This window comes from Papio anubis, unplaced genomic scaffold (genome assembly GCF_008728515.1).
Source record: "Papio anubis isolate 15944 unplaced genomic scaffold, Panubis1.0 scaffold831, whole genome shotgun sequence".
NCBI classification, from domain to species: Eukaryota; Metazoa; Chordata; class Mammalia; order Primates; family Cercopithecidae; genus Papio; species Papio anubis.
The window spans coordinates 3,033-30,727 of record NW_022168536.1 but is presented as its reverse complement, the minus strand read 5'-3'; the positions used below and the strand labels follow the sequence as shown (position 1 = coordinate 30,727).

The window sequence follows — 27,695 nt, the reverse complement described above, 5'->3', positions numbered from 1 at the left end:
CACCAGGAGTCCAGACTCAGGGACCTTCTCTCGAGGACCCTCGCGGGCCTCTCTGCGTGGCCCTAGAGACAGAGCTGCAGAAAGAGACCACGAGGTCGAGGCCACCTGGACCCCTTCACGAAGGCAGCCTGCTGGAGCGCAGTGGGGAAGGGCCTGTGGCGCATGCTGTGGGGGGCGTCTCACCAGCCGGCTGGTATTGGCCCGATCAAACAGCTTCCGGCGCGCCAAGCGGTCACGCCTTCCACGCCCATAGGGGCCACGTCCCTACCTGTCATGATGGCGTGAGTCCCATTACCCAAGTTCAGAGGCGAGATTCTAGACAGGGAAGAGTGAGGGAGACACAGCAAGATGTTCCATCTGCCTCGGCCAGCAGTGCACACCTCCACCCAGAGTGTGGGAGGGCCCTGCCGAGGCGTCCCTGCCTGGAAGATGGAATGTATTGCCCACACCAGCCGCTGACTGTGAGGGTGGCCAAAGGACTCAGGGGGAGTCCATTCCCCAGGCGACTCAGCCACCCAGACACCTGCAGTGGTGCGGCCCCGGCTGACCCCTGGCCACCTGTGCAACCAGGTGTTCTCACCTTGCCTTGGCGCTTCGGTGCCTGGCGGCCCGTGCATCAGGGCGTTCCTATACAGGCCCGTGGTTCTTCTTCGTCTTCCTTGTTCCCTATGGCATGTTGCGCACCCGCGCCAGGCTGGGCTGCGGGGAAAGGCGGGGCAGAGACACACACTCTGCGCCCAGGGAAGCCTCAGGAGGGCAGGGGCTGCAGCAGTGTCTGTTGTGGACTCCACTCCTCGAGTGCAGCCAGGTCCACGGACAGCCTATCCCGACAGGGTCCAAGCAGTCGCATCTCAGAAACCCGAGAAAGCTCCTGGGTGACTCCTCGAGTGCCAGCAAAGGGCCACCGCGGCCCAGCTCGAGGACCCCTCTCTGCACCTCCCGGTCCCAGGGACACCCGGCCACATGCAGCACAACACCCTTCCTTGCGTCCTGGGGCCGGCTGAGGGAGCAGCTGGCCGGACCTGCGGAGGAAGGGCATTGGGTCACCTGCCACAGCCACGGCACAGCCACCAACACACGAACCGCGCTTGGTGGCCTGAAGCGGGCTGCCCCCAAAGCACAGCCAGGACTGGCCAGGACCTGGAACCCCGCTGGGAGACTGGGTGGACTGTTGCTGGATTGGGGCATTCTCTCCCTATGGGCTTTGTTTCATTACCCACCGAAAGGACCTGTGGAGACTCCCACCACTCCCCCCGTGTGTGGACAGCAGGCACTCAGGCTGGAGCCAGGCCGCTGCTCCCTCAGGGAGGCCGCCAGACACCGTGGCCTGTAGCAGCTTCCCCCGACGACACCAGCACACCCAAGTCCCGGGACTTGCAAGGACTCGGGAGGTTCTCAGGCTCCCATCAAGAGCCCTGAGCAGGGGAGACCGAGGCAGATGGGAAGGGTCTCACTGATGCAGACCCCCTAAACTACAGCTTAAAACCAGGCATGAAGGCCCCGGTGCCCCTCTGTGGGAAAGGGAAGGGACAGGAGGGTGCAAGGACAGGAGGTGCACGGGCGGGTTTTCCCATGGAGCAGAGGGGACTCCCGTCAGGAACCGCACTCAGGAGGCCAGCCCGCCCCACTACCTGGAAGGGGTGCTGCAGCCCAGCACCGTGATGCGGACGTCTCCTCACTCAGGGATGGCTTCCAGCCGAGCCTCGATGAAGCGGGCCGCCGCGGCTGTCCCATTCTGCAGAGAGACTCCGCCAGCCAGCAGCGCCGTCAGCCCAACCCACCTGTGGGCAGCAGAGACACCGCACTGGCGCGCCTGCCCCCACCCTCCCTCCTCCCAGAGCGGGAATGCGCGGGGCTGCCCCACCCTCTCTCGCCCGCGAAAGGCAGGGCTGTGTGCTGGCAGCACAGGAACCCGGAATCCCACAGCCCCGCGGTTACAGGAGGCAGGCGGGGCTGTCACAGCGCCTTCACTCACAGGACCATTTTCTCTGCAACTGGCAGCATAAATCCTGCAAAGTCCCAGTTGCTGGTAGCCCCAAGGGCTGGCTATGTCACAGGGCCACACCCTCTGCTACTTCCTTTGGCCACTAAATGGTACTTTATTCCTGAAAAACAAGACTAACCCGGAAATCGCTTAACTTTGTTTTAAAATCAGTTAATACCGCTGGGCTGTGGGTAGCCTGTGGCCTGCAATCCCAAAGCAATTTGGGAGGTCGAGGCAGGCGACCACCCGAGGTTGGGAGCGAGACCAGCCTAACCCACATGGAGAAACCTACTTACCAAAAATACAAAAGTTAGCTGGGCATGATAAACATGCCTGTAATCTCAGCTACTTGGGGAGGCTGAGGCAGGAGAATTGCTTGAACCCGGGAGGCAGGTTACAGTGAGCTCCAGACCACGCCATCGCGACTCAAGCCTGGGCCACAAGAGCCAAAACTCCATCCCAAATAAAAAAAAAAAGAAAGAAAAATCGCTTATGCCAGACCCGTGGCCCACCCCAATCCCAGCAGAGGCCAAGATGGGCAGGATCACCTGAGGTCAGGAGTTCGTGACCAGCTTGGCTAAGAGGAAACACATCTTCAGCAAAATAGAAAATTACCCGACACGGTGACCTGCACCTAATCCGGCAACAGGAGAGGCTGAGGCAGGAGGGATATGCAAACCCGGAGGCGGAGCTTGCAGTGAGCTGGAGATGGTGTCACCAAGACCTGTGCCTGGGGACACAGAGACACTGGTTCTCAACACAAACAGAAGTCAACGGTGCATTGCTCCCCGTGTCCTCGTGACAACGACACCAACACGGGTGGCAACACCACCTGTGACATTCAATCGCCACATTGGCGATGTTAACGCACGCAAGCGCAGCCCATATTCAGGCCACCGCACCACGTATGCATAAGTGTTCACCGCATGCCAGGCACTACCAAAGCGAAGCAGCTGGGAAGTGAGGACGAGCCGGTGCTTAATGGTGCCACCACACCAGGCTTACGCCTACACAAAAGAGCAGGTTGTAACCAGAGAGCTTGCAGAACTTCAAACCTCAGGGTTTTCTGAGGAATAAAGGTTTTGCAAAATGGAGTCAGGGTCAGTCTTCTGTTTTCTTTTTTGAGAAGGAGCCCCGCCATCCTTAAGGTTGGAGTGCAGGGGCAGGATCTCAGCTCACTACAACCTCCCCCTCCTGGGTTCAAGTGATTCTCCTGCCTCTGCCTCCTGAGAAGCTGGGACTACATACACGCCTGGCCATGTGTGCAGAGATAGTCTCACTGGTGTGGCTCCAGGCTGGCAACTGTGTTTCTTTTCTCCCAGCTTGGAGGAGGCAGCCCCCCACCAGCAGGTCCAATTTGGGCTTGTTCCGCTGGGAGAGCTCTTCAGGCAGGGCCTGTGCAGAGCCAGCAGGGACAGGACTGGGGATAGGACCAGTTCCAGGGAAGCCCCCACAAGCTGCCCCCACAGCCACTCCGCCAGCCCTGCCCGAGCCACAGCAGCCACTGTGGCTGTCACTGCATCCTGGTCTGTCACAGGGCACGGAATCTTTCCCCAAACACGAGAGACAGCCCTGGGTAGGGAAAGCAGTGGTGTGACCAGGACGGACACTAAGATCCCAGCCACACAGCAAGAGCAGGCCAGGGTGAGGCCCTGACACAGCTGCCCGTCCTGCCAGGACAGAGGGCAGTGCCCCCACCAGGAGCCAGCTCTGAGCAGCCAGGCCTGGGACACCTGGAGAGCCTAGGGACCAGCGACACACACCTGCAGGCCCCATCTGCAGCTGGCCTCGCAGCCACCTGGATGGACGCCAAGAAGGTCGGATGGTGTTTCTGGCACGAACTCCTCCTGCTTCCGTAAGTTCTCCTCATTGACAAGTTGCTGAGAAGCTCCAGAGAAAAAGAGAAAAGCCTTTAAAACCAAAAAATGCTCAATACCAATGCAGAGGTTGTGTCTGCCCCAGGATGGGAGGGCTCCAAGCCGCCTGGGCACCTGGGGCCCCGTAGATACCACAGCCTGACACACAGACACAGGTGACATCGGCCGACGCAGTCGCTGAGGGGCTGCTTTCAGGAGCCCAAACTCCCCAGCCGCAGAAAACAGCCCCCACTGGCGGCTTCCTGAGAAGGGCCACTGCGCCGGGCAGACCTCCCAACACCACCGCCCTGGATTCACGCTGTGCTGAAGGAAGCCTCTGTCTCTGCCAAGAAAACGCTAAAGCCACAATGGCCACAACAGGCAACGCTGCAACCCCCTACCAGAGCTCAGGACTGAGGGCATGCACGGGCCGGGCTGTAGCTCACACCTGTAATCCCAGCATTTTGGGAGACCGAGGCAGGTGGATCACTTTAGGTCAGGAGTTCAAGACTAGACTGGCCAACATGTCGTAAACCCATCTGTACTAAAAAATACAAAAAAGCAGCTGAGTATGGTGGCAGGTGCCTGTAATTCCAGCTACTCGAGGTTGAGGCAGGAGAATCGCTTTGAACCCAGGGAGGCGAGGCTGCAGTGAGCTGAGATCATACCACAGCACTCCAGCCTGGGTGACAGAACGAGACTCCGCTTCAAAAATCAATAAAATAGAAAAATCCTGCTGAGCTCAAAGAAATGAGGTGAGAATGTCAAGAAGCATTCCTAGGCCCTCCAGACGACCACAGACACCTCACTAACACTGGTCCCTCCCTCTCGGCTAGCTGCACTGCAGCAGCTGCCTCACCTCCCCTTGAATGAGGTGCCAAGCCCTGCCCTGGGGCCCCACTGCTGCCCAGTATGTACACGCCTGGCCCCTACCCACTGGCAGTAGCCCACCAACCTCCACGCCAACTCCATGTGCACCCCGGCCTCCCCACGCACACCGGCTCCACTCACTTTGAGCTTGGACTGTTGCTCCGGCTGCAAAGTCAGCTCCTGCACCTGCACCAGATTCACGGCGTCCTTCGACATGGCCTGCAGGCGCAGAGGCACGGAGGGCAGGTGTTAGGATACATGGAGGACTGGGCAGGCATGCACACCAGCCTGGGGGCTGTCACACAGCCACACCTGGACCTCAAAGCCCCCAGCCCTGCCTGAAGGGGTGGCCTGCCCCTCCACACCTGTGGGCGTTTCTCGGTAGGTGGGACGAGAGACTTGAGAAAATAAATGAGACACAGAGACAAAGTATAAAGAAAGAAAAAGTGGGCCCAGGGGATCGGCGCTCAGCATACAGAGGACCCACGCCGGCACCAGTCTCTGAGTTCCCTCAGTATTTATTGATCATTATCTTTACCATCTTAGAAAAAGGGAAGTGGCAGGATAATAGGATCATAGTAGGGAGAAGGTCAGCAGTAACACATATGAATAAAGATCTCTGTGACATAAGTTTAAGGAAAAATGTCTTGATATGCATATGCAAACATCTCTAGAAATCTTTTCAGTGCATAAAGAGCAGCATTGAGCTAGCACGTCCCACCTTTCGCCCTAAGGCGGTTTTCTCCTTTCTCAGTAAACAGAACATCTCTGTTTTACACTGAGATGTTCCATTGCCCAGGGACAGGCAGGAGACAGATGCTTTCCTCTATCTCAACTGCCAAGAGGCCTTCTTTCTTCTTATACTAATCCTCCTCAGCACAGACCCTTCATAGGTGTCAGGCTGGGGGACGATCAGGTCTTTCCCTTCCCACGAGGCCATATTTCAGACAACCACATGGGGAGAAAGCTTGGACAATACCTAGCTTTCCAAGGCAGAGGTCCCTGCGACCTTTGGCAGTGTACATGTTTTTCTTAATCTCTAGTACCCAGGGACGTGTACACTTGAGATTAAGAAAATGGTGATGACTTTTCACAAGCATACTGCCTTGAGGCACTTGTTTAACAAAGCACACCCTGCACAGCCCAAAATCCTTTAAACCTTGAGTCACCACAGCACATGTCTCTTGCAAGGACAAGGTTGGGGGAAGGTCACAGATTAACAGCATCTCAAATGCAGAACAAAGTGGAGTCTCTTATGTTTACTCCTTTCTAGATAGACACAGTGACAGTCTGATCTTTCTTTTCCCCACACTGCCTCACCATCCTCCTTCCCAGTCAGACCTGGCATGAGGCCCATCCCAGCACAGGCTGGTGCATTTGTGGGGTTTTATCCCCAGGCAGTCCCAGAGGGCACATCGGGGAAGGCCGTCCCGTGAATGAGGAGAGCTATTTCCCAATTGATGTAAAAGTCAGGCAATGGCTAAAAGGGTCCTCTACTTTCCGTTACATGCAGCTTTTCTAAACTTGTAAGCTGTGTCATTGATCTGCTATCAAGGCACATGCAGGCAAGCGAGAATCCATAGAATCCCGGGCACACCAGCCAACACGCCCAGGGTGGCGAGGGGGCAAGCGTCACACGACCGTCCCCAGTTACATTTTGTTCTAGTGGGGGCGAACGCAGGTCGGCGTTTGGTGTTCTGGGACAGAAGTCTCGTATTCTCCGGCTGCTGAGGCCTAAGCATCAGTCTCAAAATTTTCGGGATAGTTTTCCCATCACGAAATTTTACCATAAACATGTGTGGCCAGTGGTGGCTCACAGCCGTGTCGCAGCACTTTGGGAGGCAGGTGGGTGGATGATGAGGTCAGGGGTGAGACCATCTGGCTAACCACGGTGAAACCCCATCTCTACTGAAAATACAAAAAATCAGCCGGGCGTGGTGACGGGCGCTTGTAATCCCCGCTACTCGGGAGGCTAAGGCAGGAGGATGGTGGCGTGAACCTGGGAGGCGGAGTTTGCAGTGAGCCGAGATCGTGCCACTGCACTCCGGCCTGGGTGACAGAGTGAGACTCTGTCTCAAAGAAAAAGAAAATAACAGATTAAAAGAATGAGAGAATATGCTGGTTTAGGTGTCAAGAATCCTCTTGGGCAAGGAATTTGTCACTAACAATTGGCCAGGTATTAACCACAAATTACAAACGAAAGAGAACTAGAAAAATAAGCCTATAAAAGAGATTCTAAGAGACAGGAAAAAAACATCTTAGAGGAAAGAGAAACACTGACAGGGGGAACAGAGAAAGTGTGAGAGAGACAGTGTCAAAGAGAGAGAGAAAAGGATAGAAGTAGTAAAGGAAAAGCAATCTGCCCCATTCTTTTAAAAGCCAAGAGTAGGCCCGGCGTGGCAGCTCACGCCTGCAATCCCAGCACTTTGGGAGGCCGAGGAGGGCCGATCACGAGTTCAGGAAATCGAGATCATCCTGGCTAACACGGTGAAACCTTGTCTCTAAGAAAAATACAAAAAATTAGCCAGGCACGGTGGCAGGTGTCTGTAGTCCCAGCTACTAAGGAGGCTGAGGCAGAAAAATGGAGGTTGCAGTGAGCCGAGATTATGCCACTGCCCTCCAGCCTGGGCGACAGAACAAGACTCCATCTCAGAGAGAGAGAGAGAGAGAGAGAGAACCCAGGAGGTGGAGCTTACAGTGAGCCAAGATCGCGCCACTACACTCCAGCCTGGGCAACAGAGAGAGACTCCGTCTCAAAAAAAAAAAAAAAAAAAAAATAGAGCTAAGAAAGTTTCCTAATAATTGGTGTGCTTAAGCATATTGAGCTGTTTGCACTCAGCCAAGCCTTAAAATACTTAGAGAACCAGGAAGGAACCATCTATACCAATTCTAAGTATGCCTTTGACGCGGCTTATACATTAAAAATATATATGTATTATACTGAATGAAGTCTTTTTTTTTTTTTTTTTTGAGACGGAGTCTCGCTGTGTCTCCCAGGCTGGAGTGCAGTGGTGTGATCTCGGCTCACTGCAAGCTCCGCCTCCCGGGTTCACGCCATTCTCCCGCCTCAGTCTCCCAAGTAGCTGAGACTACAGGCGCCCGCCACCTCGCCCGGCTAGTTTTTTGTATTTTTAGTAGAGACGGGGTTTCACCATGTTAGCCAGGATAGTCTCGATCTCCTGACCTCGTGATCCACCCGCCTCGGCCTCCCAGAGTGCTGGGATTACAGGCTTGAGCCACCGCGCCCGGCCTGAATGAAGTCTTATTAATAGCAAAGGATAATTAAAATCCCAAACTTACAAAGTTCTCAACAAAAGTAAAGTTTGCTCTAAGTTATAAGTTATCAGCGTAGGCTGTGCGCGGTGGCTCATGCCTGTAATCTCAGCACCTTGGGAGGCCGAGGCGGGTGGATCACCTGAGCTCAGGAGTTTCAGGCCAGCCTGAGCAGCATAGGTAGAAACATACTAAAATACAAAAATTGGCCCGGGCGTCTCGGCCTGCACCTGTATCCTAGCTACTCAGGAGGCTGAGGCACTGAGGGATTGTTCCCGAACCGGGGAGGCAGAGGTTACAGTGAGACAAGATGGTGCCACTACACTCCAGCATAGGCAGGCAAAGACTCTGCAGGAAAAAAAAAAAAACAAGTGCTATTCCAAACATCAGACATTACATAAGAATACCACACTCCTTGACACCCACCATCATCAGGGGAAAGTAAAACAACTTAATCAAACTTTAAAAAGAACCACTTGAGGCCAGAGGTGAGGTAGCTCATGCCTGTAATCCCAGCTTTACTGTGGGAGGCCGAGGCAGGTGGATCTCCAAAGGTCAGGAGATCCCGAGACCATCCTGTGTATGGGTGAAATCTCTTTCTGCAAAACACACAAATTAGGCAGGTTTGATGGCATACACTTGTAGTCTCAGCTACTCAGGAGGCTAAGGCAGAACAATGGCATGAGCCCAGGAGGCCAGAGCTTGCAGTGAGCCAAGATGGCACCACTGTGCACTCCAGCCTGGGCAACACAGCAAGACTCCATCTCAAAAAAAAAATGGCATCAGCATTTAGATTGTGAGGTCCTAACCCTGGCCAATAAAGGGGAACCACACACAGCAGTAGAGCTACCTCGTCAGGAAAAAGAACCTTCCCTCCCTTGTCCAAAGCATTTCGCCATTGCTCCATCTATGGGCAGCCCCTTCTATAGAAGTAAATTTCCTAGCTGAGAAAAATGTACACATTGAGTGCTGCCTTCTTCTTGTTACGAAATTCATTATGGCACAGTGAGCTGCGAGATCTACGCCACTGCAGTCCAGGCCTGGTGACAGAGCAAGACTCCGTCTCACAAAAAGCGGCTAGGCCGCAGTCTCAGGTCTGTAAAGCCCCACCAAACAGGCTCTGTGTGAGCAACAAAGCTGATATATTTCACCTGGGTGCAGGCGGGCTGTGTCCCAGGAGAGCCAGCGAAGGGAGATAGGGGTGGGGCGGTTTTCTAGGATGTGGGTGGATGATGGAAAATTACAAAGGGGGTTTTTCTCTTGCAGGCAGGGGCGGGGTCACAAGGTGCTCAGTGGGGGAGCTTCGGAGCCAGGAAGTTAAGGTGGGGCAAGAACAAATCACAATGGTGGAATGGCCTCCGTTAAGGCAGGAACCGGCCATTTTCACTTCTTTTGGGATTCTTCACTTGCTTCAGGCCGTCTGGATGTCTACAGGCAGGCATGGGCTCGAGGCGGCAGTTCCGTCTGTTCCCGGTCACCGCCAACCATCCTAACTCATCCGGATGCCTCACTTTTGACCTGAGTCCGCTAGTTACTTGTCCTATAACCGGTTTTCCCACCAAACCACTCACCTGGCCACTCTGGCCCATACTCCTGCTTTCTTTAAGGCCAACGGGCATGAGGTTAGACTGTGCGTTCTAACCCTAGCCAGTAGAGGAACCACACAGCAGTAGGCGCTACCTGCATCAGGAATAAGAACCGCTTCCCCTCCCTTGTCCAGACGCTCGCCATTGTTCCATCTATGAGACGGCCCCTTCTATAGAAGTAAATTGCTTTGCTGAGGAAAGTTTGTATTTGAATTTTCACTTCTTTGGCGCAGAAGGCACGTTTCACAGTGAGCTGCTGAGATCTCGCCCCTGCCTCCCAGCTTGGTGACAGGGAGTGAACTCCTGTCTCAAAAAAAAAAAAAGCCAGAAAATGCCGGCCAGGCACGGTAGCTCACACCTGTAATCCCAGCCCTTTGAGAGGCGGAGGCGGACAGATCACCTGAAAACAGGAGTTTGAGACCAGCCTGGCCAACATGCTGAAACCCCCGTCTCTGCCAAAAATACAAAAATTAACCTGGGCATGGTGCTGTTCGCCTACAATCCCAGCTACTCTGGAGGTTTAGGCATGAAAATTGCTGGAACCCTGTGTCACGCGTGTCCGTGTGAAGACACCACCAAACAGGCTTTGTGTGAGCAACAAGGCTGTTTACTTCACCCGGGTGCAGGAGAGCTGAGTCCAAAAAGAGTCAGCAAAGGGTGCTGGGATTATCGTTAGTTCTTACAGGTTTTGGGATAGGCGGTGGAGTTAGGAGCAATGTTTTGGGGGCAGGGGGTGGATCTCACAAAGTACATTCTCAAGGGTGGGGAGAATTACAAAGAACCTTCTTAAGGGTTGGGGAGATTACAAAGTACATTGATCAGGTAGGGCGGGGCAGGAACAAATCACAATGCTGGAATGTCATCAGTTAAGACTGTTTTCACTTCTGTGGATCTTCAGTTGCTTCAGGCCATCTGGATGTACACATGCAGGTCACTGGGGATATGATGGCTTAGCGTGGGCTCAGAGGCCTGACACCCTGGACGTGGAGGTTGCAGTGAGCCCAGATCGCACCACTGCACTCCACCCTGGGCGAGCAAGACTCTGTCGCCAAAAAAAAAAAAAAAAAAAAAAAAAGGAAAACAGGCCAGGTGCGGTGGCTCACGCCTGTAACCCTACCACTTTGGGAGGCCGAGGCAGGAGGATCGCTTGAGCCCAGGAGTTGGAGACCAGCCTGGGCAACAGAGAGAGACCCTGTCTCTACCAAAAATTAGGAGAGGATGAGAAAAACCCAATGAGTTCCCCTGCCATAGCCAGACGCCCCCCAACCCCCACCCCATGGCTGTAATCAAGGTTTTGATTATTTAGAGACAGGGTCTCACTCTGTCACCCGGGCTGGAGTGCAATGGCGCGATCTTGGCTCACTGCAACCTCAGCCTCCCATGCTCAGGTGATCCTCCTACCTCAGCCTCGAAGCCAAGAAGCTGGGACCAAGCTGGGACCACAGGCACGTGCCACCTGACCTGGCTTTTTGTTTGAGAGATTGACTCTTGTTGTCCAGGCTGCAGTGCAATGGCATGGTCTCAGCTTACTGCAACCTCCACTTCCCGGGTTCAAGTGATTCTCCTGCCTCAGCCTCCTGAGTACCTGGGATTTCAGGCACCCGCCACAACGGTTTTTTTTTTTAGGAGAGATGGGGTTTCACCATGTTGGCCAGGCTGGTCTGGAACTCCTCACCTCAGGTGATCCACCCGCCTTGGCCTCACAAAGTGCTGAGAATCCAGGCATGGGCCACCGCAGCCGGTCCCGGGTGGCATTCAGGCAGCCGGCCCCGCTGTGGCAGGCACCTCATGTGAAGCCCACCCTTCTGTGGTTAAATTCTCCAGAAAGCTCCAGCCTCTGTCTTTTCTGTCACCTTTGACCCCAGGAGGACGCTAGGGGACCTGAAACCCCGCCCCACATCAGCCAATAGACAGACACAGCGGTGCGGCACCTGTGGGAGTTTATTAGGGGGAGCATTTCCTAAATGTGCAGGGACCGGAAAGGCAGGGGTGGGAGGGGTCTGCAGCCAGGCTCCGTGAGGTGTGGTCTCGCCGTGGACTCAGGTTAAGGGGTGCTCGTCCTCGGGCCCAGGCCATCCCTCTTCAGCAAGCGCATTTTCTGCTGGTGCTGCTGGACAAAGTCTCGCACACAGGCATCCAACATGGCCTCGGTGAGGACACCATCCTCGGAGGCATACGCCGTGGCCTAGTGAGGAGAGAGGGAGCTGAGGGAGGCCACCATGGGAACCCCCACACTAGCATGCATGGGACCCTGAGGTGGGGAGGGTCCCAAACCGGAGGCCTGGGGCGCCCTCAGGGTGAAACATAGGCTTCCTGCACCTCGGCAGAGCCCAGCATGCGTGTGGACACCGGGAGCGGCCCCTGCAGTGCGACAGGCCTGCCTGCGTCCTCAGCACTGCTGTTTCTCAGTGACTTTCTAATAGCAGAAAGCCCGAGGCCGAGCCCCACTGACTGCAGACCCAGGGCAGCTCCCAAGAGGCAGGTGGGGATTGCAGACCCTCTGCGTGTCTCAGCCGTGGCCAGGCAGTGCCCCCGGGTCACAGTGCACCGCAGATCCTCAGACCCTCACCTTCATAGGCCTCCAGGGCAGAGGCAGCCACTGCCCAACCTCGGGGCACATAGGTGGTAGCATCAAGGTCACCCCTGCATCCACCTCCCTATCCTGGGTACAGGACTTGGCATCCAGCACGCGGAGGCTGGAGCTGCTGGGGCTGTGGCCCTTGGTGTCGCTTCAAACACCTCAGGTGCAGCCTGCCATGGACAGGGGTGGCTCCATCCCAGTCCCAGTGAAAGTAAGGTCTGAGGGGGCTGTGGCACAGGGTGAGGGTGTGGGCACCCCCACTGGGCACTGTGCTCAGGAGTGCACCAGGACGCCTGGAGGAAGCACAGGGCAGGGGACTCTTCCCAGACAGCTGAGGGGGTCCCTCACTCCGTCCCGGCTGTGCCTCCCAGAGGCAGGATTCATCTCACAGGGTAAAGGGGCAGCAGCGCACCATCCTCCCACAACACGGCTGCCACGACGGGACCTGCCATGGGGATGACCACGTGGTGCCCGTCCCCTCTGGCAGCGCCCACCCCTCGCCAAGAGCCACTGTGTGGGGAGACACCGACTGGAGCTGGACCGCCACTGTGGCTCAGGGGCCCAGGGCTGCTCAACATCATTTTTGATCTTGAGCCGACCCAAGAGAGTTCAAACAGGTGCAGGAACCCTCAGGGTGCACCCGAGTGGCTGCACCTCACCCAGGGCCCAGTGGAGGAAAGGGGCTGAGCAGATGCTCACGGGGCCACCCCACCAGGAAGCACGGGACCTGGCAGAGCCCACCAGAAGTGACAGCTAAATGTCACGTGGCCTCCTGGGTGGGATTCTCGGCAAGACCCAGTCCCAGGTGGGGCCATGCCCAGCTAATTTTTTATATTTTTAGTAGAAACAGGGTTTCACCGTGATAGCCAGGATGGTATCGATCTCCTGACCTCGTGATCCACCCGCCTTGGCCTCCCAAAGTGCTGGGATTACAGGCGTGAGTCACCGTGCCTGGCCACTTTTTTTCTTTTTAATTTTTGAGACAATGTTGCTGTTCTTGCCCAGGCTGGAGTGCAAATGGCACGATCTCGGCTCACTGCAATCTCTGCCTGCCGCATTCACGCGATTCTCCTGTCTCAGCTTCCCGAGTAGCTGGGATTACGGGCATGCACCACCATGCCCAACTAAGTTTGTATTTGTAGGAGAGATGGGGTTTCTTCACGTTGGTCAGGTTGGCTCCTCTAACCACAACCTCAGTGAACCAAATTCACCTCTCTGTACACTTTTTATGATAAAAACACTACCAAAACCAAGAATTGAAAATACGCCTAAAACACAATGAAAGCCACATATCACAAGCCCATAGGTGACATACTCAGTGGTGAAAACAAAGCTTTTCCTCTGAGGTAAGGAACTGGTGGGCAAGAATGTTTTTCATCAGCTTCTATTCATTAATACCACTGGAAGTCGGCCACAGAGCAATTAGACAAGAAAAGAAAGGTCATCCAAAACTGAAAAGGGAAAGGGAAAATCACCTGCTCTCCTCAGATGACATAATCTTATATGTAGAAAATCCCAGAATCCATTTGGAAAAGAAAACGCTTCATGACATCAGCAAACCACAGATACAAAAACCAACAGCAAAGAAAGCTGCAAAGTCTCTACATCCTGAACAGTGAATAATGTGAATGGGAATTATGAAACCTGCTTCATTTACAATAGTAAAAGCGGCAAGAATAAAAATATTTGGAAATTCACTTAACCAAGAAGGTGAAAGACCCCAGGCTAATGGAAAACTGGTCGGACGCAGAGTGGCCCACGCCTGAATCCCAGCTCCTTTGAAGACACACAGGCAGATGGATTAATCTCATGTCAGGAGTTCAAGACCAGTCTGACAACATGGTGAAACATCCTCTATTGAAAATACATAAATTACCCAGGGTGGTGGGCGCTGCGGCCTGTAACTCAAAGTGCACTTTGGAGGCTGAGGTGGGTGATTGCCTGAGGTCAGGGCACCGAGACCAGCCTGGCCAACATGGCTAAACCCCACTGCCAGCACAAAAATTGGCCATGCAGGGCGTTAGAATCCCAGCTCTCAGAAGGCTGAGTCAGGAGAATCACTTTAACTGAGGAGAACGCTTGCAGTGAGGAGATCACAACACTGCACCTGCCTGGGCAATGAGCAGACCTCACATCGAAAAACAAGAGAAAACTAGCATAATATTGCTGAGAGACATCAAAGCTACATAGAGACTAAACGCAGTGGTCCCTGTAAACCCCATTATGTTTTACAAAAATAGAAAAACTACCCTAAAATTCATATGAAATTCAAAGGATCTCTGGTCAAGCGCGTGGCTCACGCCTTCGTAATCTCAGCACTTTGGGTGGGCTGAGGCGGGCGGATCACGGCAGTCAGGAGATCATGATCATCCTGCCAACACGGGCTAAAACCCCGCTCTACTAAAAATACAAAAATTAGCCGGGCGCAGGGCGTGGCACCTGTAGTCCAGCTACTCCGGGAGGCTGAGGCAGGAGAACATGCGTGGAACCTGGGAGGCGGGCGCGCCAGTAGTGAGCCGAGATCGCACCACTGCACTCCAGCCCATGCATAGACTCCATCTCAAAAACTCAAAGGATCCTGAATAGTCCAGGCTGGAATTCAATGGCACCATGTCAGCTCACTGAAACCTCCACCTCCAGGGTTCAAGCGATTCTCCTGCCTCAGCCTCTTCTTGAGGCTGGGATTACAGGCGACACCACCACACTCAGCTATTTTCATGAACTACTTCATGAACCTGTCACACACCAATGCTGTTAGGTTGAGTGACTAGGTTGTCACACAGACTCTGCAGACCCCAGAGGCAGCGATGTCGCATGGCCTTGGTGCTCAGCCCCACAGACCTGGGTTTTGCTTTTTCCAGCAACCCCAAAGACCAAAGTCAGGGATGGCCACGCCCCACACTGCTCTGAGTCCTCGCCCTGGCCCCTGCAGCAGCCACGAGCTGCAGGAGGGGTCCTCCAAGGAGCAGTCGCTGGACAATCAGAGGTCACTCCTGCCCATGTGTCTGGAGCCCGCCAAGCAGGATTGCCAATGGACGTGGTCCGGGAAATGGCTGGCCAGCCTTCCAGCCCCAGCACCAAACTCAGGCGGCCTGTCCGATGACCATTCACACCAGGGGTGCCCGGCCTGCCATGTGAGAGGCTGAAAGCCTCCCGGCCCACCTGGCAGAGCCCGGATAATAGGATGCCGACGGGCTTCCTGACCTGTGACCGCTGGGGCCACGGACATGCCCCCACCCTTCCCGGTGGGGGTAGGGAGCAGGGGCGCCAGCCAGTGTGGAGGGTCGACTGGGGCGAAGGCCTGTCACGCTCTGTGCACCAAAACCCCCTCAACAGAAGCTCTGTGTGGTCACTGGTGCTGGACAGGCTAACCCGCGCCACCACCACAGCAGTTGGACTCCTGCCTGGGTGGGTGAGCCTGCAGCCTGACTCACCTGGACAATACATGAGCCTCAGCTGTTCGGACCCTCCCGTTCCCATATGCGCTTCTCCACAATGAAATGACATCTCCTGATTTCTCCCATAGTCAAACTGGGCCAGCTTTCAGGGCTTGGGGAAGGACCAAATGGGTCGCCAAGGCAGCGGTTCTACACCACGAGGTGGGGCTGGAAGACAGTGGGCCAGGCGGCACTCATGCCAGATGTCCCTGAAGGACTCTCTTCCCAGACAGACAAACTCCTCACTCTCTCCTCTCTGATGCAAACCAGGTCTGGGCTGAGCAGGAAGGCTGCCGCTGGGCCTGGAGATGGCCGCACTCTCTTCACACTGGGCCCTGCCCACACCTGCCCACTCAGCACCCACAGGGCGCATGGTCACAGCAGTGGCAGTGGCAGAGCCCCTGACTTCCAGCAAAAGTCCTTCCCCTGAGGTCACAGGCAGCTGTCACCAAAGCCAGGTCTATGAGCAGTCATGGGGGTGGGAGACCCAGGGCATGGGAGGCCAAAGTGAAACTGAGGCCCGGACAGCTGGGCTAGCATGGAGCAGGCAGTCATGGAGGGGTCGGTGTGGGGAACCAGGCTCTCTTTGGAACAGAGATGCTTGCTGTCATCACTGAGACAGCAGGAATTTAGATCAGGTGCACAGAAGGACTCAGAAACCCGGGACCTGGGGACGCCAAGAGGTGGAGCAGCCACTGCTCATCTGGAGTGCTCCTGAGGCAGTCATGCAGCCCCAGGGCTCACCATCACTGAGGGGTTTGCCCACCGGGTAGCCTTTCTGCACCCACCGCCAGCGTGCAGGGTTGAGCCTGGAAGGCCTCAGGGCACAAGTGCAGCCGGAGCCGCCGCCTCCACACCATGAGGCTCCAGGCCAGGCGTGGCAGGTGGAGGTGCGGAAGGCCAGGCTGGCAGCCAAAGCATGCTGGGACCATGAGGATCCTCTCCAGTCCCAAATTACCATCGGGCTCATGAGGAGCCGCCTCAATCCCAACATGGGGTTCTCAGAGCAACACTCCACGTCACCTCCTCTCACTGCCAGGGGCCTGAGGGTGGCCGGGCACAGGGTCTCCTCACAGCCCTCCCCAGTCCTAAACACACCAGGTAGCGAAGAGGAACGTAAAGAGGCCAGGCGCAGTGGCTGGCATCTGTAATCCCTGCACTCTGGGAGGCCAAGGGCAGATCACCTGAGGTCAGGCTTGCAAGACCAGCCTGGCTAACATGGTGAAACTGCATCTCTACAAAAATGCTAAAAGCAGTTGGATTTGGTGGCAGGCACCTATAATCGCAGCTACTCAGGAGGCTGAGGCAGAGAATTGGCGTGGAACCCAGGAGGCGGAGGTTGCAGTCAGCTGAGATCGTGCCACTGCACTCCTGCGTGGGGGACAGAGCGAGACTTCATCTCAAAAAAAAAAAAAAGTTGAAGGTTTGTAAGTGATAGTGGACTTTGCCCCCCAAACCCGAGGAGACACCACCAGGCTGTTCTCAGGTGGGGATGAGGAAAGGGTGGCGGGACCTCCCTGGGTGCGGCCTCTGGGACCCTTGGGGCCCACAGGGCTCCTGCTCAAAACCGCAGGGCAGGGAGGCGGTGCCACCCCGGAGACAGGGCTTGCTGGGAGCGTCTGGAGAGCAGGGGCGGGGGTGGGCCCTGAGCGAGGGTCCCTGGACAGGGGGCAGGTGAGGCGGGACACTTACTGCTTTCCTTCTGTGGCCGGTTTAAGAACATACTTGTCAAGATACATTCTCAGCAGGCGCTCCCGCTCCTCCTGCCGCGGCAGGTCGAAGTGAACCATCAAGTCGATGCGGTCATGGATGTCCCAGTCCAACTGCTCGGGGTGGCGGCTGGCCAGGACCAGCATGAATCTGCGGAGTGGGGATGAGGACACTGGGGCTGCCGGTCGAGCTGCCCCTAGGGGAACGGGGGCTCCTCAGCCCCCTCAGGGAGACTTTCCAGGAGAATCTAAAGCGGCAGCTTGTGAGCACAGGAAACACCGGGAGGACGCGGCACAGCCCTGGTCACGGCCTGCCTGCCCCACCCAGCTGTCCCCACGCCCGGCTACCTGGCCCTCTGTTCTCTCATCCCATGGCGCTTCCCATGACGCCTTGTGATGGGCAGCCGGGACCACCACTCACTCCTGCTGCCCTGAGCCGTGCCATGCGGGAGCGAGGGATCACGGGACCCAGAGTCCATGTCAGGAGTGGCCACGCCAGCCAGACCCGGGACCTCGGGCCCAGGTGCGTGAGGCTCAGCGGGGCCAGCCACTGCTCTCTGGGAAGGGAGACACGGGCCGGGGCTCCGGGGGTCTGCAGGCGGAAGCTGAGGCCGGGGGCCCGGCACCAGGGTCGGCCGGCCAGCTGGCGGGGCTTGAGTCACTCCGTGTGAAACACGTGGCAGAGGCTAGAGGAGCCCAGGAGACAAGAAAAACTCAACCAAAGGGATTTAGGAGAGTCACAGAGGCAGCGTGGGGAGGCCGATCCCCATGCACAGGAACCTCTGGGCAGCAGCTCACGGAGGACGCACAATGTGGGGAGGGCCCCAAGCCTGGAGGGTGCATCCCTGTCCAACAGTGGGGGCCAAGGCCCCAGGCTCTGCTCAGACACACAGGACCTGTTCGTGCCCAGCTTCCCGTGGGAGCAAACGTGTCTCCATCTCCCACCCCAGGGCACCCACACACCCCTCAGGGAGGCCCCAAGCAGAGCCTCAGACCATCAGACCGCCTCCTTGCAGGCTGGGACCCATGAAACCCAGGGGCAGAGGGACCTGCAAGCTGGGGCGGCATCGCACCGGGCCGTGAGGACAGGACTGACTCCAGCTTTGCCCAGGAGGCCCCCACATGTTCCTCAATGACACTTCATGCTGTCCCGAGCTGGGCCGTTCCTAGGGGACATCCGAGGTGGGCACGTTGAGGCTACGGGTGCTGCCCTGCGCGAGTCCAGGGCCCTAAGGATCCTCAGTGGGAACAAAGAGCTGACGGCTGCAAAGCCCTACGAGGAGCCCAAGTTCGAGGCCCCCTCACCTGTGGCTGAGCTGCCTCGTGTACTTTAGGAAGGCGTTCTGGGCGGCTCTGAGGAGTGGTAATTGCTCATCTTCTCCCGCAGAGAAGGTTCCAACCTTAGGCACCAGGAGCAAAGCCCTGTAAACAGCCACAGCAGAAGGTCCCACAGGCCTCCCTCCTGCAGGGAGCAGGGATCTTGGCGACACTTGCGGACCTGGCTCAAAGCCAGGGCAGGGGCTGGCGGCTCGCTACCGCGTGACCCAGGGGCCGGCGGGCAGATCACCTGAGGTAGGGAGTTTGAGGCCATCCTGGCCAACATGGTGAGACCCCGTCTCCACTAAAAATACAAAAATCAGCCAGGCGCGGTGGCACACCTGTAGTCCCAGCTACGTGGGAGGCTGAAGCAGGAGAATCACTTCAACCTGGGAGGCAGAGGTTGCAGCGAGCCGAAATTGCACCACTGCACTCCAGCATGGGCGACAGAGTGAGACTCTGTCTCAAAAACAAAAACAAAAACAAAAACAAAAAAACCCCTGACTCGGAATGGGGGCTCACGTCTGTAATCCCGGAACTTCAGAAGGTCAAGGCGGGAGCATCTCTTATAGCTCAGAAGTTTGAGCCCAGCCTGGGTAACGAGGGGAAAGTCCATCTCTACTAACATTACGAAAAAACGGCCGGGCGCGGTGGCTCACGCCTGTAATCCCAGCACTTTGGGAGGCCGAGACGGGCGGATCAAAAGGTCAGGAGATCGAGACCATCCTGGCTGACACGGTGAAACCCCGTCTCTACTAAAAAATACAAAAAACTAGCCGGGCGAGGTGGCGGGCGCCTGTAGTCCCAGCTACTCGGGAGGCTGAGGCAGGAGAATGGTGTGAACCCGGGAGGCGGAGCTTGCAGTGAGCTGAGATCCGGCCACCGCACTCCAGCCCGGGCGACAGAGCGAGACTCCGCCTCAAAAAAAAAAAGAAAAAACAAAAACAAAAACAAAAACCCTCAAAAGCCAAACCTTAACTTTAAGCTGACCAAAAAAAAAAAAAAAAATACTGGTTTTTCACACAAAACTTAGAGAAAAAGGAATTGAGCAGCGGGCTGCGGCCTGGTCCAGGATGACGGACGCACCCGCCCCACCACCTCCCTGTGGCCAGACAGAGGCTTAGTGACACTCACAGTGGCTGGCTTCGAAAGGAAGGCGTCCGCGTCATCCACGAAGAGCAGGAGGCTGTGAACGAGAGGGAGGCCAAGCACGGCGAGAGTGACACCTGCAGTGGCCCACAGCAGCGTCTGGCTGTGGCGGGAGCAGGCCGAGCGGGCAGATCCCTACAGGGTGCAACCTCTGCCCCATCAGGAGCCCTAAGTCCTGGGTCTGACAGAAGCCCATCAGCCTGGCCTCTGGGCAGCTGACCACGGCCCAGCCTCACAAGGCCCCGGGAAGCCAACGGCACACGGGGGCACCAGACTCTGCCCCGTAGGCCTCCCCCCCACTCGGCCCAGTGCAGCACTGGCGGCCGCTCAGAGTCCACACCAGGGGCAGGATCTTCTAAAGTGAAAGGTCAAAGGCCAGAGGGCAGGGTGCCAGCCATGAGGAATGTGGTGCCAACGGGGACAGCTGAAGTCGCAAGGGTGTCCCAGCTATTAATCTATTAAACGGTGTGTGACTTTAATAGGCAATGCTGTCTTCGGCTGACTTCCAAATGGTTCTCCAAAAGGAGCCGGTGCCCACGAGGCGCCCCTGCAGCTGTGAAGACCCCTCTCCCCCTACACCCACCCACCTCCCTTCTGCCCTGAGCCAAGTAGACCACTGGCAGCCTCCACACGCTGGGGACCTCGTGTCCACCAGGGTCCAGCCTCAGGCGACCTTCCCTCCGAGGGACCCTCCGCCCGGCCTCCTGCGTGGCCACAAGGACAGAGCTGTAGAAAGACCACGAGGTCCCGGAAAGCCACCTGGACCCCCTTCCCCGAAGGCAGCCTGCTGGGCCGCAGTGAAGGGCCTGTGTGCATGCTGTGGGGACGTCTCACCCGCGCCGGCTGGTATTGGCCCAGTCAAACAGCTTGTGCATGGCGGTCACGCCTTCCCGCCCCATGGGGGCCACGTCCCTGCCTGTCATGATAGCATAGTCCATGCCTGAGTGCAGGGCGAGATTCTAGATGGGAAGAGTGAAGGGAGACAGAACAGATGTTCCCTCTGCCTCGGCAAAGCCTGCACACTCCACCTGGAGTGTGGAGCCCCTGCCGGGCGTCCCTGCCTGGAAGCCACAGCCTGGAAGCCACAGCCTGCCAAACAGGAGACGTCCCCTGCCTGGAAGATGGGAGGCGCTGTTACCCACACCAGCACACTGACCCTACATGAGAGGGGGCAAAGGACTAAGGGGAGTCCATTCCCCAGGCGACTGAGCCCCCCAGACACCTGCAGGCGGGTGAGACCCCAGCGGCCCCTGGCCCACCTGCGCAGCCAGGTGCTCTCACCTTTGCAATGAGCGTCTTCCCGGTGCCTGGCGGCCCGTACATCAGGACGTTCCTGTACAGGCTGCGGTTCTTCTGCGTGTTCCTTGTTGCTATGGCAATGTCGCGCAGCTTCCAGGCTGGAGCTGCAGGAAGGCGGGGGCTTAGGGGACACACTCTGCACCCAGGCCTCAAGGGCAGGGCTGCAACAATGCCCCCTGTTGTGGACTCCACTCACGAGTGCAGCCCAGCTCACGGACAGCCCTATCCCGACACGCAGTCCAAGCAGTCTCCCGCATCTCAGAAGCCAAAAGCTCCTGGGTGACACCACGAGTGCCAGCAAGGGCGCAGCCAGGCCCAGCTCACAGGGACCCCCTCCCCTGCACCTCCCCGGTCCCAGGCACACCGACTTACTCTCAGCACAACACCCTCCAGCACGTCCTGGGGCCGACTGAGGAGCTGCTGGCGGACCTGCCGGAGGGGAAGGGCATTGGGTCACCTGCCACAGCCATGGCACAGCCACCAGTGCACAGACACGCTCAGTAACACACAAACGGAGCCGCCCCAAAGCACAGCCCAGGACGGCGGGGCTGGGGCCCGCGTGCGGGGCCGGGTGACCATTGCTGGGACTGAGGCATTTTCCCGTTCTTGTGGCTTTATTTGGGTTAGCCACCCACGGGTGACCTGTGGAGACCCCACCTCCCCCGTGTGGAGAGGGTGGCAGGCACCTCGGGGGCTGGCCAGTGGCCTTGGCTCCCCAGGGAGCCGCTCAGGCAGCACGTGGCCTGTAGCAGCTTCCCGACACACACCCAGCACACGGTGGGACTGCAAGGACCCGATGTGCTCCAGGCCCCATCAAGAGCCCCGGTAGGGGAGACCCGAGGCAGACAGGAAAGGGTCTCTCACTGATGCGAACCCTAGCTACAGCTTTGGGGACAGGAAACCCAAGTGAATCAGCCTGTGGGTGCGATCCATCCGAGGGGAAAGGGCAGGGACAGGAGGGTGTGCACGGACAGGAGGGTGTGCACGGGCGGACTCTGCTCAGGGGGCAGACCTGGAAGGGGTGCTGCAGCGCCTCCAGCACCGTGATGCGGGACTTCTTGCTCACCAGGGATGGCTGAGCAGCCCAGCCTCGATGAAGTGGGCTCCGGCGGCTGTCGCATTCTTGGCTGATGTTACCTGGACAGCCAGCAGCGTCGGCCCAACCACCTGCAGCAGAGACACCGCACTGGCGTGCCTGCCCACCCCTTCCCTCCCTCCTCGGGGAGGGTGCAGGGCTGCTTACCCTCTGCCGGGAGAAGCGGGGCTGTGCTGACAGGGGCGAATTCGGCCCGAATCCCACAGCCAGCGTTACAGGAGACTGGCGGGGCCATCTGGCCTTCCCTCACTCGAGGCCATTTCCTCGCTGGCAGCCTCACGTCCTGCAAAGCCCGATTGGCTGAGCAGGGGCCCTGAGCAGGAGACCCAGCTGGCTGTCACAGAGGCCACACCCTCTCTTCACTGGGCAGCGCTCAAGGGTACTTTATTCCTGGAAAACAAGGCTGACCCGAGAATCTGGCTTGTTTGCATTAATTCGCCCGGCTGGTGAGCTCAGGCCCTTATCCCAGCAGGAGGGTGACAGGCAGATCCTGGGGTTGAGGACCGAGACCGGCTCACTTCCATGGAGAAACCCCGTACCTATTTCTACTAAAATACAAAAAGTTAGCTGGGCATGATGGCACATGCGCGCAACGTCTCAGCTACTTGGGAGGCTGAGGCAGGAGGGAGTGCTTGAACCGGAGGCAGGGACATTGGGGCCCCAGACCAGATCATGCACTCAAGCCTGGGCCAAAGAGCGAAACTCCATCCCAAATAAAAAAAAATCGTTTATACCAGACCGGTGGCCCATCCTGTAATCCAGCACTTTGGGAGGCCAAGATAAGGCAGATCACTGAGATGGGGTTGTGACCAGCCTGGCCAAGAGGGTGAAAACCCATCTTCACCAAAATAGAAAAATTACCCGGGGCCGGGCGCGGTGGCTCAAGCCTGTAATCCCAGCACTTTGGGAGGCCGAGGCGTGTGGATCACAAGGGCAGGAGATCGAGACTATCCTGGCTAACATGGTGAAACCCCGTCTCTACTAAAAATACAAAAAACTAGCCGGGCGCGGTAGCGGGCGCCTGTAGTCCCAGCTACTTGGGAGGCTGAGGCGGGAGAATGGCGTGAACCCGGGAGGCAGAGCTTGCAGTGAGCTGAGATGGTGCCACCGCACTCCAGCCTGGGGACAGAGTGAGACACTGTCTCTAAATACAAACAGAAGTCAACGGTGCATTAAGCAGCTCCCTCGTGTCCTCACGGGACACCGTCTCACCAACACGGGCGGCAACACCACCTGTGACATTCACCGTCACACTGGCGACGCCACCGGCAGGCGCTGCAGTCACAGCTCAGGGCGCCGGCACCACGGCAGAGCAAGTGCCCACTGCTGCCTACTGTGTGCTGGGCAGCGGGGGACGGAGGACGCAGTCGTGTGTGACGTGGTGTGCCATCACACTAGCCCGGCGCCTGCGCACAAAAGAAGGAGGCTTTAAACGAGAGAGGAATCTGTGAACTTTGAACTCTCAGGGTGTTCTGAGGAATAAAGGTTTTTGCAAAATGGAGTCAGGGTCACCTTCTGTTTTTTTTTTTTTTTTTTTCTTTTTTTGAGAAGAAGCCTCGCTCTGTCCCAAGGCTGGAGTGCAGGGGCAGGATCTCGGCTCACTGCAACCTCCGCCTCCTGGGTTCAAGTGATTCTCCTGCCTCTGCCTCCTGAGAAGCGGGGATGACATGCACGTGTCATGTGTAGAGATGGGGTCTCACTGTGTGGCCCAGGCTGGCAACTGCGTTTTCTTCTCCCAGCTCGAGGAGGAGCCCCCACCAGCAGGTCCAATTTAGGCTTGTTCTGTGCTGGGAGAGCTCCAGGACCCGGGGTTCCAGGACGTCCCCACAAGCTGCCCCACAGCCACCTGCCAGCCCTGCCCGGGACACGCGTGTTTACCGTGGCTGTCACTGTGTCCCGCTCTGTCACAAAGGCACGGAATCTTTCCCCAAACATGGTGACAGACGTCCTGCAGGGAAAGCAGCGGTGTGACCAGGACGGACACGAAGATCCGAGCCACACAGCAAGAGCAGGTTGAGGGTGAGGCCCCGACACAGCGGCCCGATCCTGCCAGGACAGAGGGGCAGTGCCCCCACCAAGGCGCCAGCCTACAGCAGCCAGGCCTGGGAGAGCTGGAGAGCCCCGGGACCAGCGACTCACACCTGCGGGGCCCCGTCTGCGGCTGGCCTGGGCAGCGCTCACCTGATGGACGCCAAGAAGGTCTGATGGTGCTTCTGCACGGACTCCTCCTGCTTCCGTAAGTTCTCCTCATTGACAAGTTGCTGAGAAGCCACAGAAAAAGAGAAAAGCCTTTAAAACCAGAAAAATGCTCAGCACCAATCCAGAGGTTGTGTCTGCCCCAGGACGGGAGGGCTCCAAGCGTCTCGGGCACCTGGGGCCCTGCAGATGCCACAGCCTGACACACAGACACAGGTGACATCGGCCGGGACGGCAGTCGCTGAGGGGCTGCTTTCAGGAGCCCAAACTCCCCAGCGGCAGAAAACAGCCCCCACTGCGGCTTCCCTCAGAAGGGCCGCTGCGCGGCCGACCTCCCAACACCACCGCCCTGATTCACGCTGTGCTGAAGGAAGCCTCTGTCTTCTGCCAATAAAACGTTAAAGCTACAATGGCCACAACAGGCAACGCGTGAACCCCGCCTGTGAGCTCAGGACTGAGGGCGACGGGCCGGGCGCGGTAGCTCACACCTGTAATCCCAGCATTTTGGGAGACCGAGGCAGGTGGATCACTTGAGGTCAGGAGTTCAAGACTAGCCTGGCCAACATGTCGAAACCCCATCTGTACTAAAAATACAAAATTTAGTTGAGTATGGTGGCGGGTGCCTGTAATTCCAGCTACTCGGGAGGCTGAGGCAGGAGAATCGCTTGAACCCGGGAGGCGGAGGTTGCAGTGAGCTGAGATCGCACCACAGCACTCCAGCCTGGGTGGAAGAACGAGACTCCGTTTCAAAATAAATAAAATAGAAAAAAATCCTGCTGAGCTCAAAGAAATGAGGTGAGAATCTCAAGAAGATCTAGGCCATTCAGACGACCAGACACCCTCACCAACACTGGTCCTCCCTCTCGGGCGGCACTGCAGCAGCGTCTCTCACCTCCCCTTGGAATGAGGCGCCCAAGCCCTGCCCTGGGCCCCACTGCTGCCCATGTACACGCCCCTGGCCCTACCCACTGGCAGTAGCCCACCAACCTCCACGCCCGAACCCCATGTGCACCCCGGCCTCCCCACGCACGCCGGCCCCACTCACTTTGAGCTTGGACTGTTGCTCCAGCTGCAAAGTCGGCACCTGCATCTGCACCAGATTCACGGCGTTCTTCGACATGGCCTGCGGGCGCAGAGGCACGGAGGGCAGGTGTTAGGATACATAGAGGACTGGGCAGGCATGCACACCAGCCTGGGGGCTTTCACACAGCCACACCTGGACCTCAAAGCCCCCAGCCCTGCCTGAAGGGGTGGCCTGCCCCTCCACACCTGTGGGCGTTTCTCGGTAGGTGGAACGAGAGACTTGAGAAAATAAATGAGACACACAGACAAAGTATAGAGAAAGAAAAAGTGGGCCCAGGGGACCGGCGCTCAGCATACAGAGGACCCACGCCGGCACGGGTCTCTGAGTTCCCTCAGTATTTATTGATCATTATCTTTACCATCTTAGAAAAAGGGAAGTGGCAGGATAATAGGATCATAGTAGGGAGAAGGTCAGCAGTAAGACATATGAATAAAGATCTCTGTGACATAAGTTTAAGGAAAAGTGCCTTGATATGCATATGCAAGCATCTTCATAAACCTTTTTAGTGCATAAAGAGCAGCATTGCTGCTAGCATGTCCCACTTTTCACCCTAAGGCGGTTTTCTCCTTTCTCAGTAAACAGAACATCTCTGTTTTACACTGAGATGTTCCATTGCCCAGGGACAGGCAGGAGACAGATGCTTTTCTCTATCTCAACTGCCAAGAGGCCTTCTTTCCTCTTATACTAATCCTCCTCAGCACAGACCCTTCATAGGTGTCAGGCTGGGGGACGATCAGGTCTTTCCCTTCCCACGAGGCCATATTTCAGACTATCACATGGGGAGAAAGCTTGGACAATACCTAGCTTTCCTAGGCAGAGGTCCCTGCGACCTTTGGCAGTGTACGTGTCCCTGGGTTTGAGATTAAGAGAATGGTGATGACTTTTTTTTTTTTTTCCTGAGACGGAGTCTCGCTCTGTCGCTCAGCCTGGAGTGCAGTGGCCGGATCTCAGCTCACTGCAAGCTCCACCTCCTGGGTTCATGCCATTCTCCTGCCTCAGCCTCCCGAGTAGCTGGGACTACAGGCGCCGCCACCTCGCCCGGCTAGTTTTTTCTATTTTTTAGTAGAGACGGGGTTTCACCGCACTAGCCAGGATGATCTCGATCTCCTGACCCCATGATCCGCCCGTCTCGGCCTCCCAAAGTGCTGGGATTACAGGCTTGAGCCACCTCGCCCGGCCTGGTGATGACTTTTCACAAGCATACTGCCTTGAGGCACTTGTTTAAGAAAGCACACCCTGCAGAGCCCAAAATCCTTTAAACCTTGAGTCACCACAGCACATGTCTCTTGCAAGGACAAGGTTGGGGGTAGGGTCACAGATTACCAGCATCTCAAATGCAGAACAAAGTGGAGTCTCTTATGTCTACTTCTTTCTAGATAGACACAGTGACAGTCTGATCTTTCTTTTCCCCACACTGCCTCACCATCCTCCTTCCCAGTCAGACCTGGCGTGACGAGGCCCCATCCCCAGCACAGAGGCTGGTGCATTTGTGGGGTTTTACCCCCCAGGGACGGTCTTGGAGGGTCACATCGGGAAGGCCATCCCACGTGGACGGGAGGAGGCTATTTCCCAATTCAACGGAAAGTCAGGCGATGGCTAAAGGGTCCTCTATTTTTTCACGTTACATACGCTTTTCCTAAGCTTCCAATGGCTATTGTCATTGATCTGCTATCAGGCACATGCAGGCAAGAACGGGAATCCATAAGAATCGGATACCAGCCAACACGCTCAGAGTGATGAGGGCAAGCGTACGACAACGTCCCCAGTTACATTTTGTTCCTAGTGGGGAACGAACATAGGTCGACGTTTGGGTGTTCTGGGACAGAAGTACGTATTCTCCGAGCTGCTGAGGCCTAAGCATCAGGTCTCAAAATTTTCCGGGATGACAGTTTTCTCATCACAAAATTTTACCATAAAAATCTTTGGCTAGGCGCGGTGGCTCACACCCGTAATCCCAGCACTTTGGGAGGCCCAGGTGGGCGGATGATGAGGTCAGGAGATGGAGACCATCCTGGCTAACACGGTGAAACCCCATCTCTACTGAAAATACAAAAAATCAGCCGGGCGTGGTGGCGGGCGCTTGTAATCCCTGCTACTCGGGAGGCTGAGGCAGGAGGATGGCGGCGTGAACCTGGGAGGCAGCCCTTGCAGTGAGCCAAGGTAGTGCCACTGCACTCCAGCCTGGGTGACAGAGTGAGATTCCGTCTCAAAAAAAAAAAAAAAAAAAATCTGTCCGGCCACAGTGGCCCATGGAGAAA

The 27,695-nt window shown here is 56.7% G+C and overlaps 1 protein-coding gene and 1 long non-coding RNA gene across 2 annotated transcripts; both read right to left on the bottom strand.

Moving 5' to 3' along the window:
• Positions 1 to 3,818: 3,818 nt before the first annotated feature.
• On the bottom strand, positions 3,819 to 11,769 carry LOC116273535. Its single transcript, XR_004181857.1, has 3 exons — positions 11,501 to 11,769; positions 4,852 to 4,929; positions 3,819 to 3,864 (listed from the first exon to the last, which is right to left on the bottom strand). It is a non-coding gene; the product is annotated as an uncharacterized LOC116273535 (long non-coding RNA).
• A 5,147-nt stretch (positions 11,770 to 16,916) lies between these two features.
• On the bottom strand, positions 16,917 to 25,499 carry LOC101021511 (ATPase family AAA domain-containing protein 3C-like). Its single transcript, XM_031662675.1, is given in 11 exon segments — positions 16,917 to 17,447; positions 18,602 to 18,647; positions 19,723 to 19,799; positions 20,597 to 20,721; positions 21,044 to 21,159; positions 21,424 to 21,490; positions 22,074 to 22,141; positions 22,144 to 22,228; positions 24,036 to 24,105; positions 24,339 to 24,418; positions 25,399 to 25,499. Coding segments are annotated over 11 exon segments (981 nt in total). The 5' UTR covers positions 25,474 to 25,499; the 3' UTR covers positions 16,917 to 17,275.
• Between the last annotated feature and the right edge of the window lie 2,196 nt (positions 25,500 to 27,695).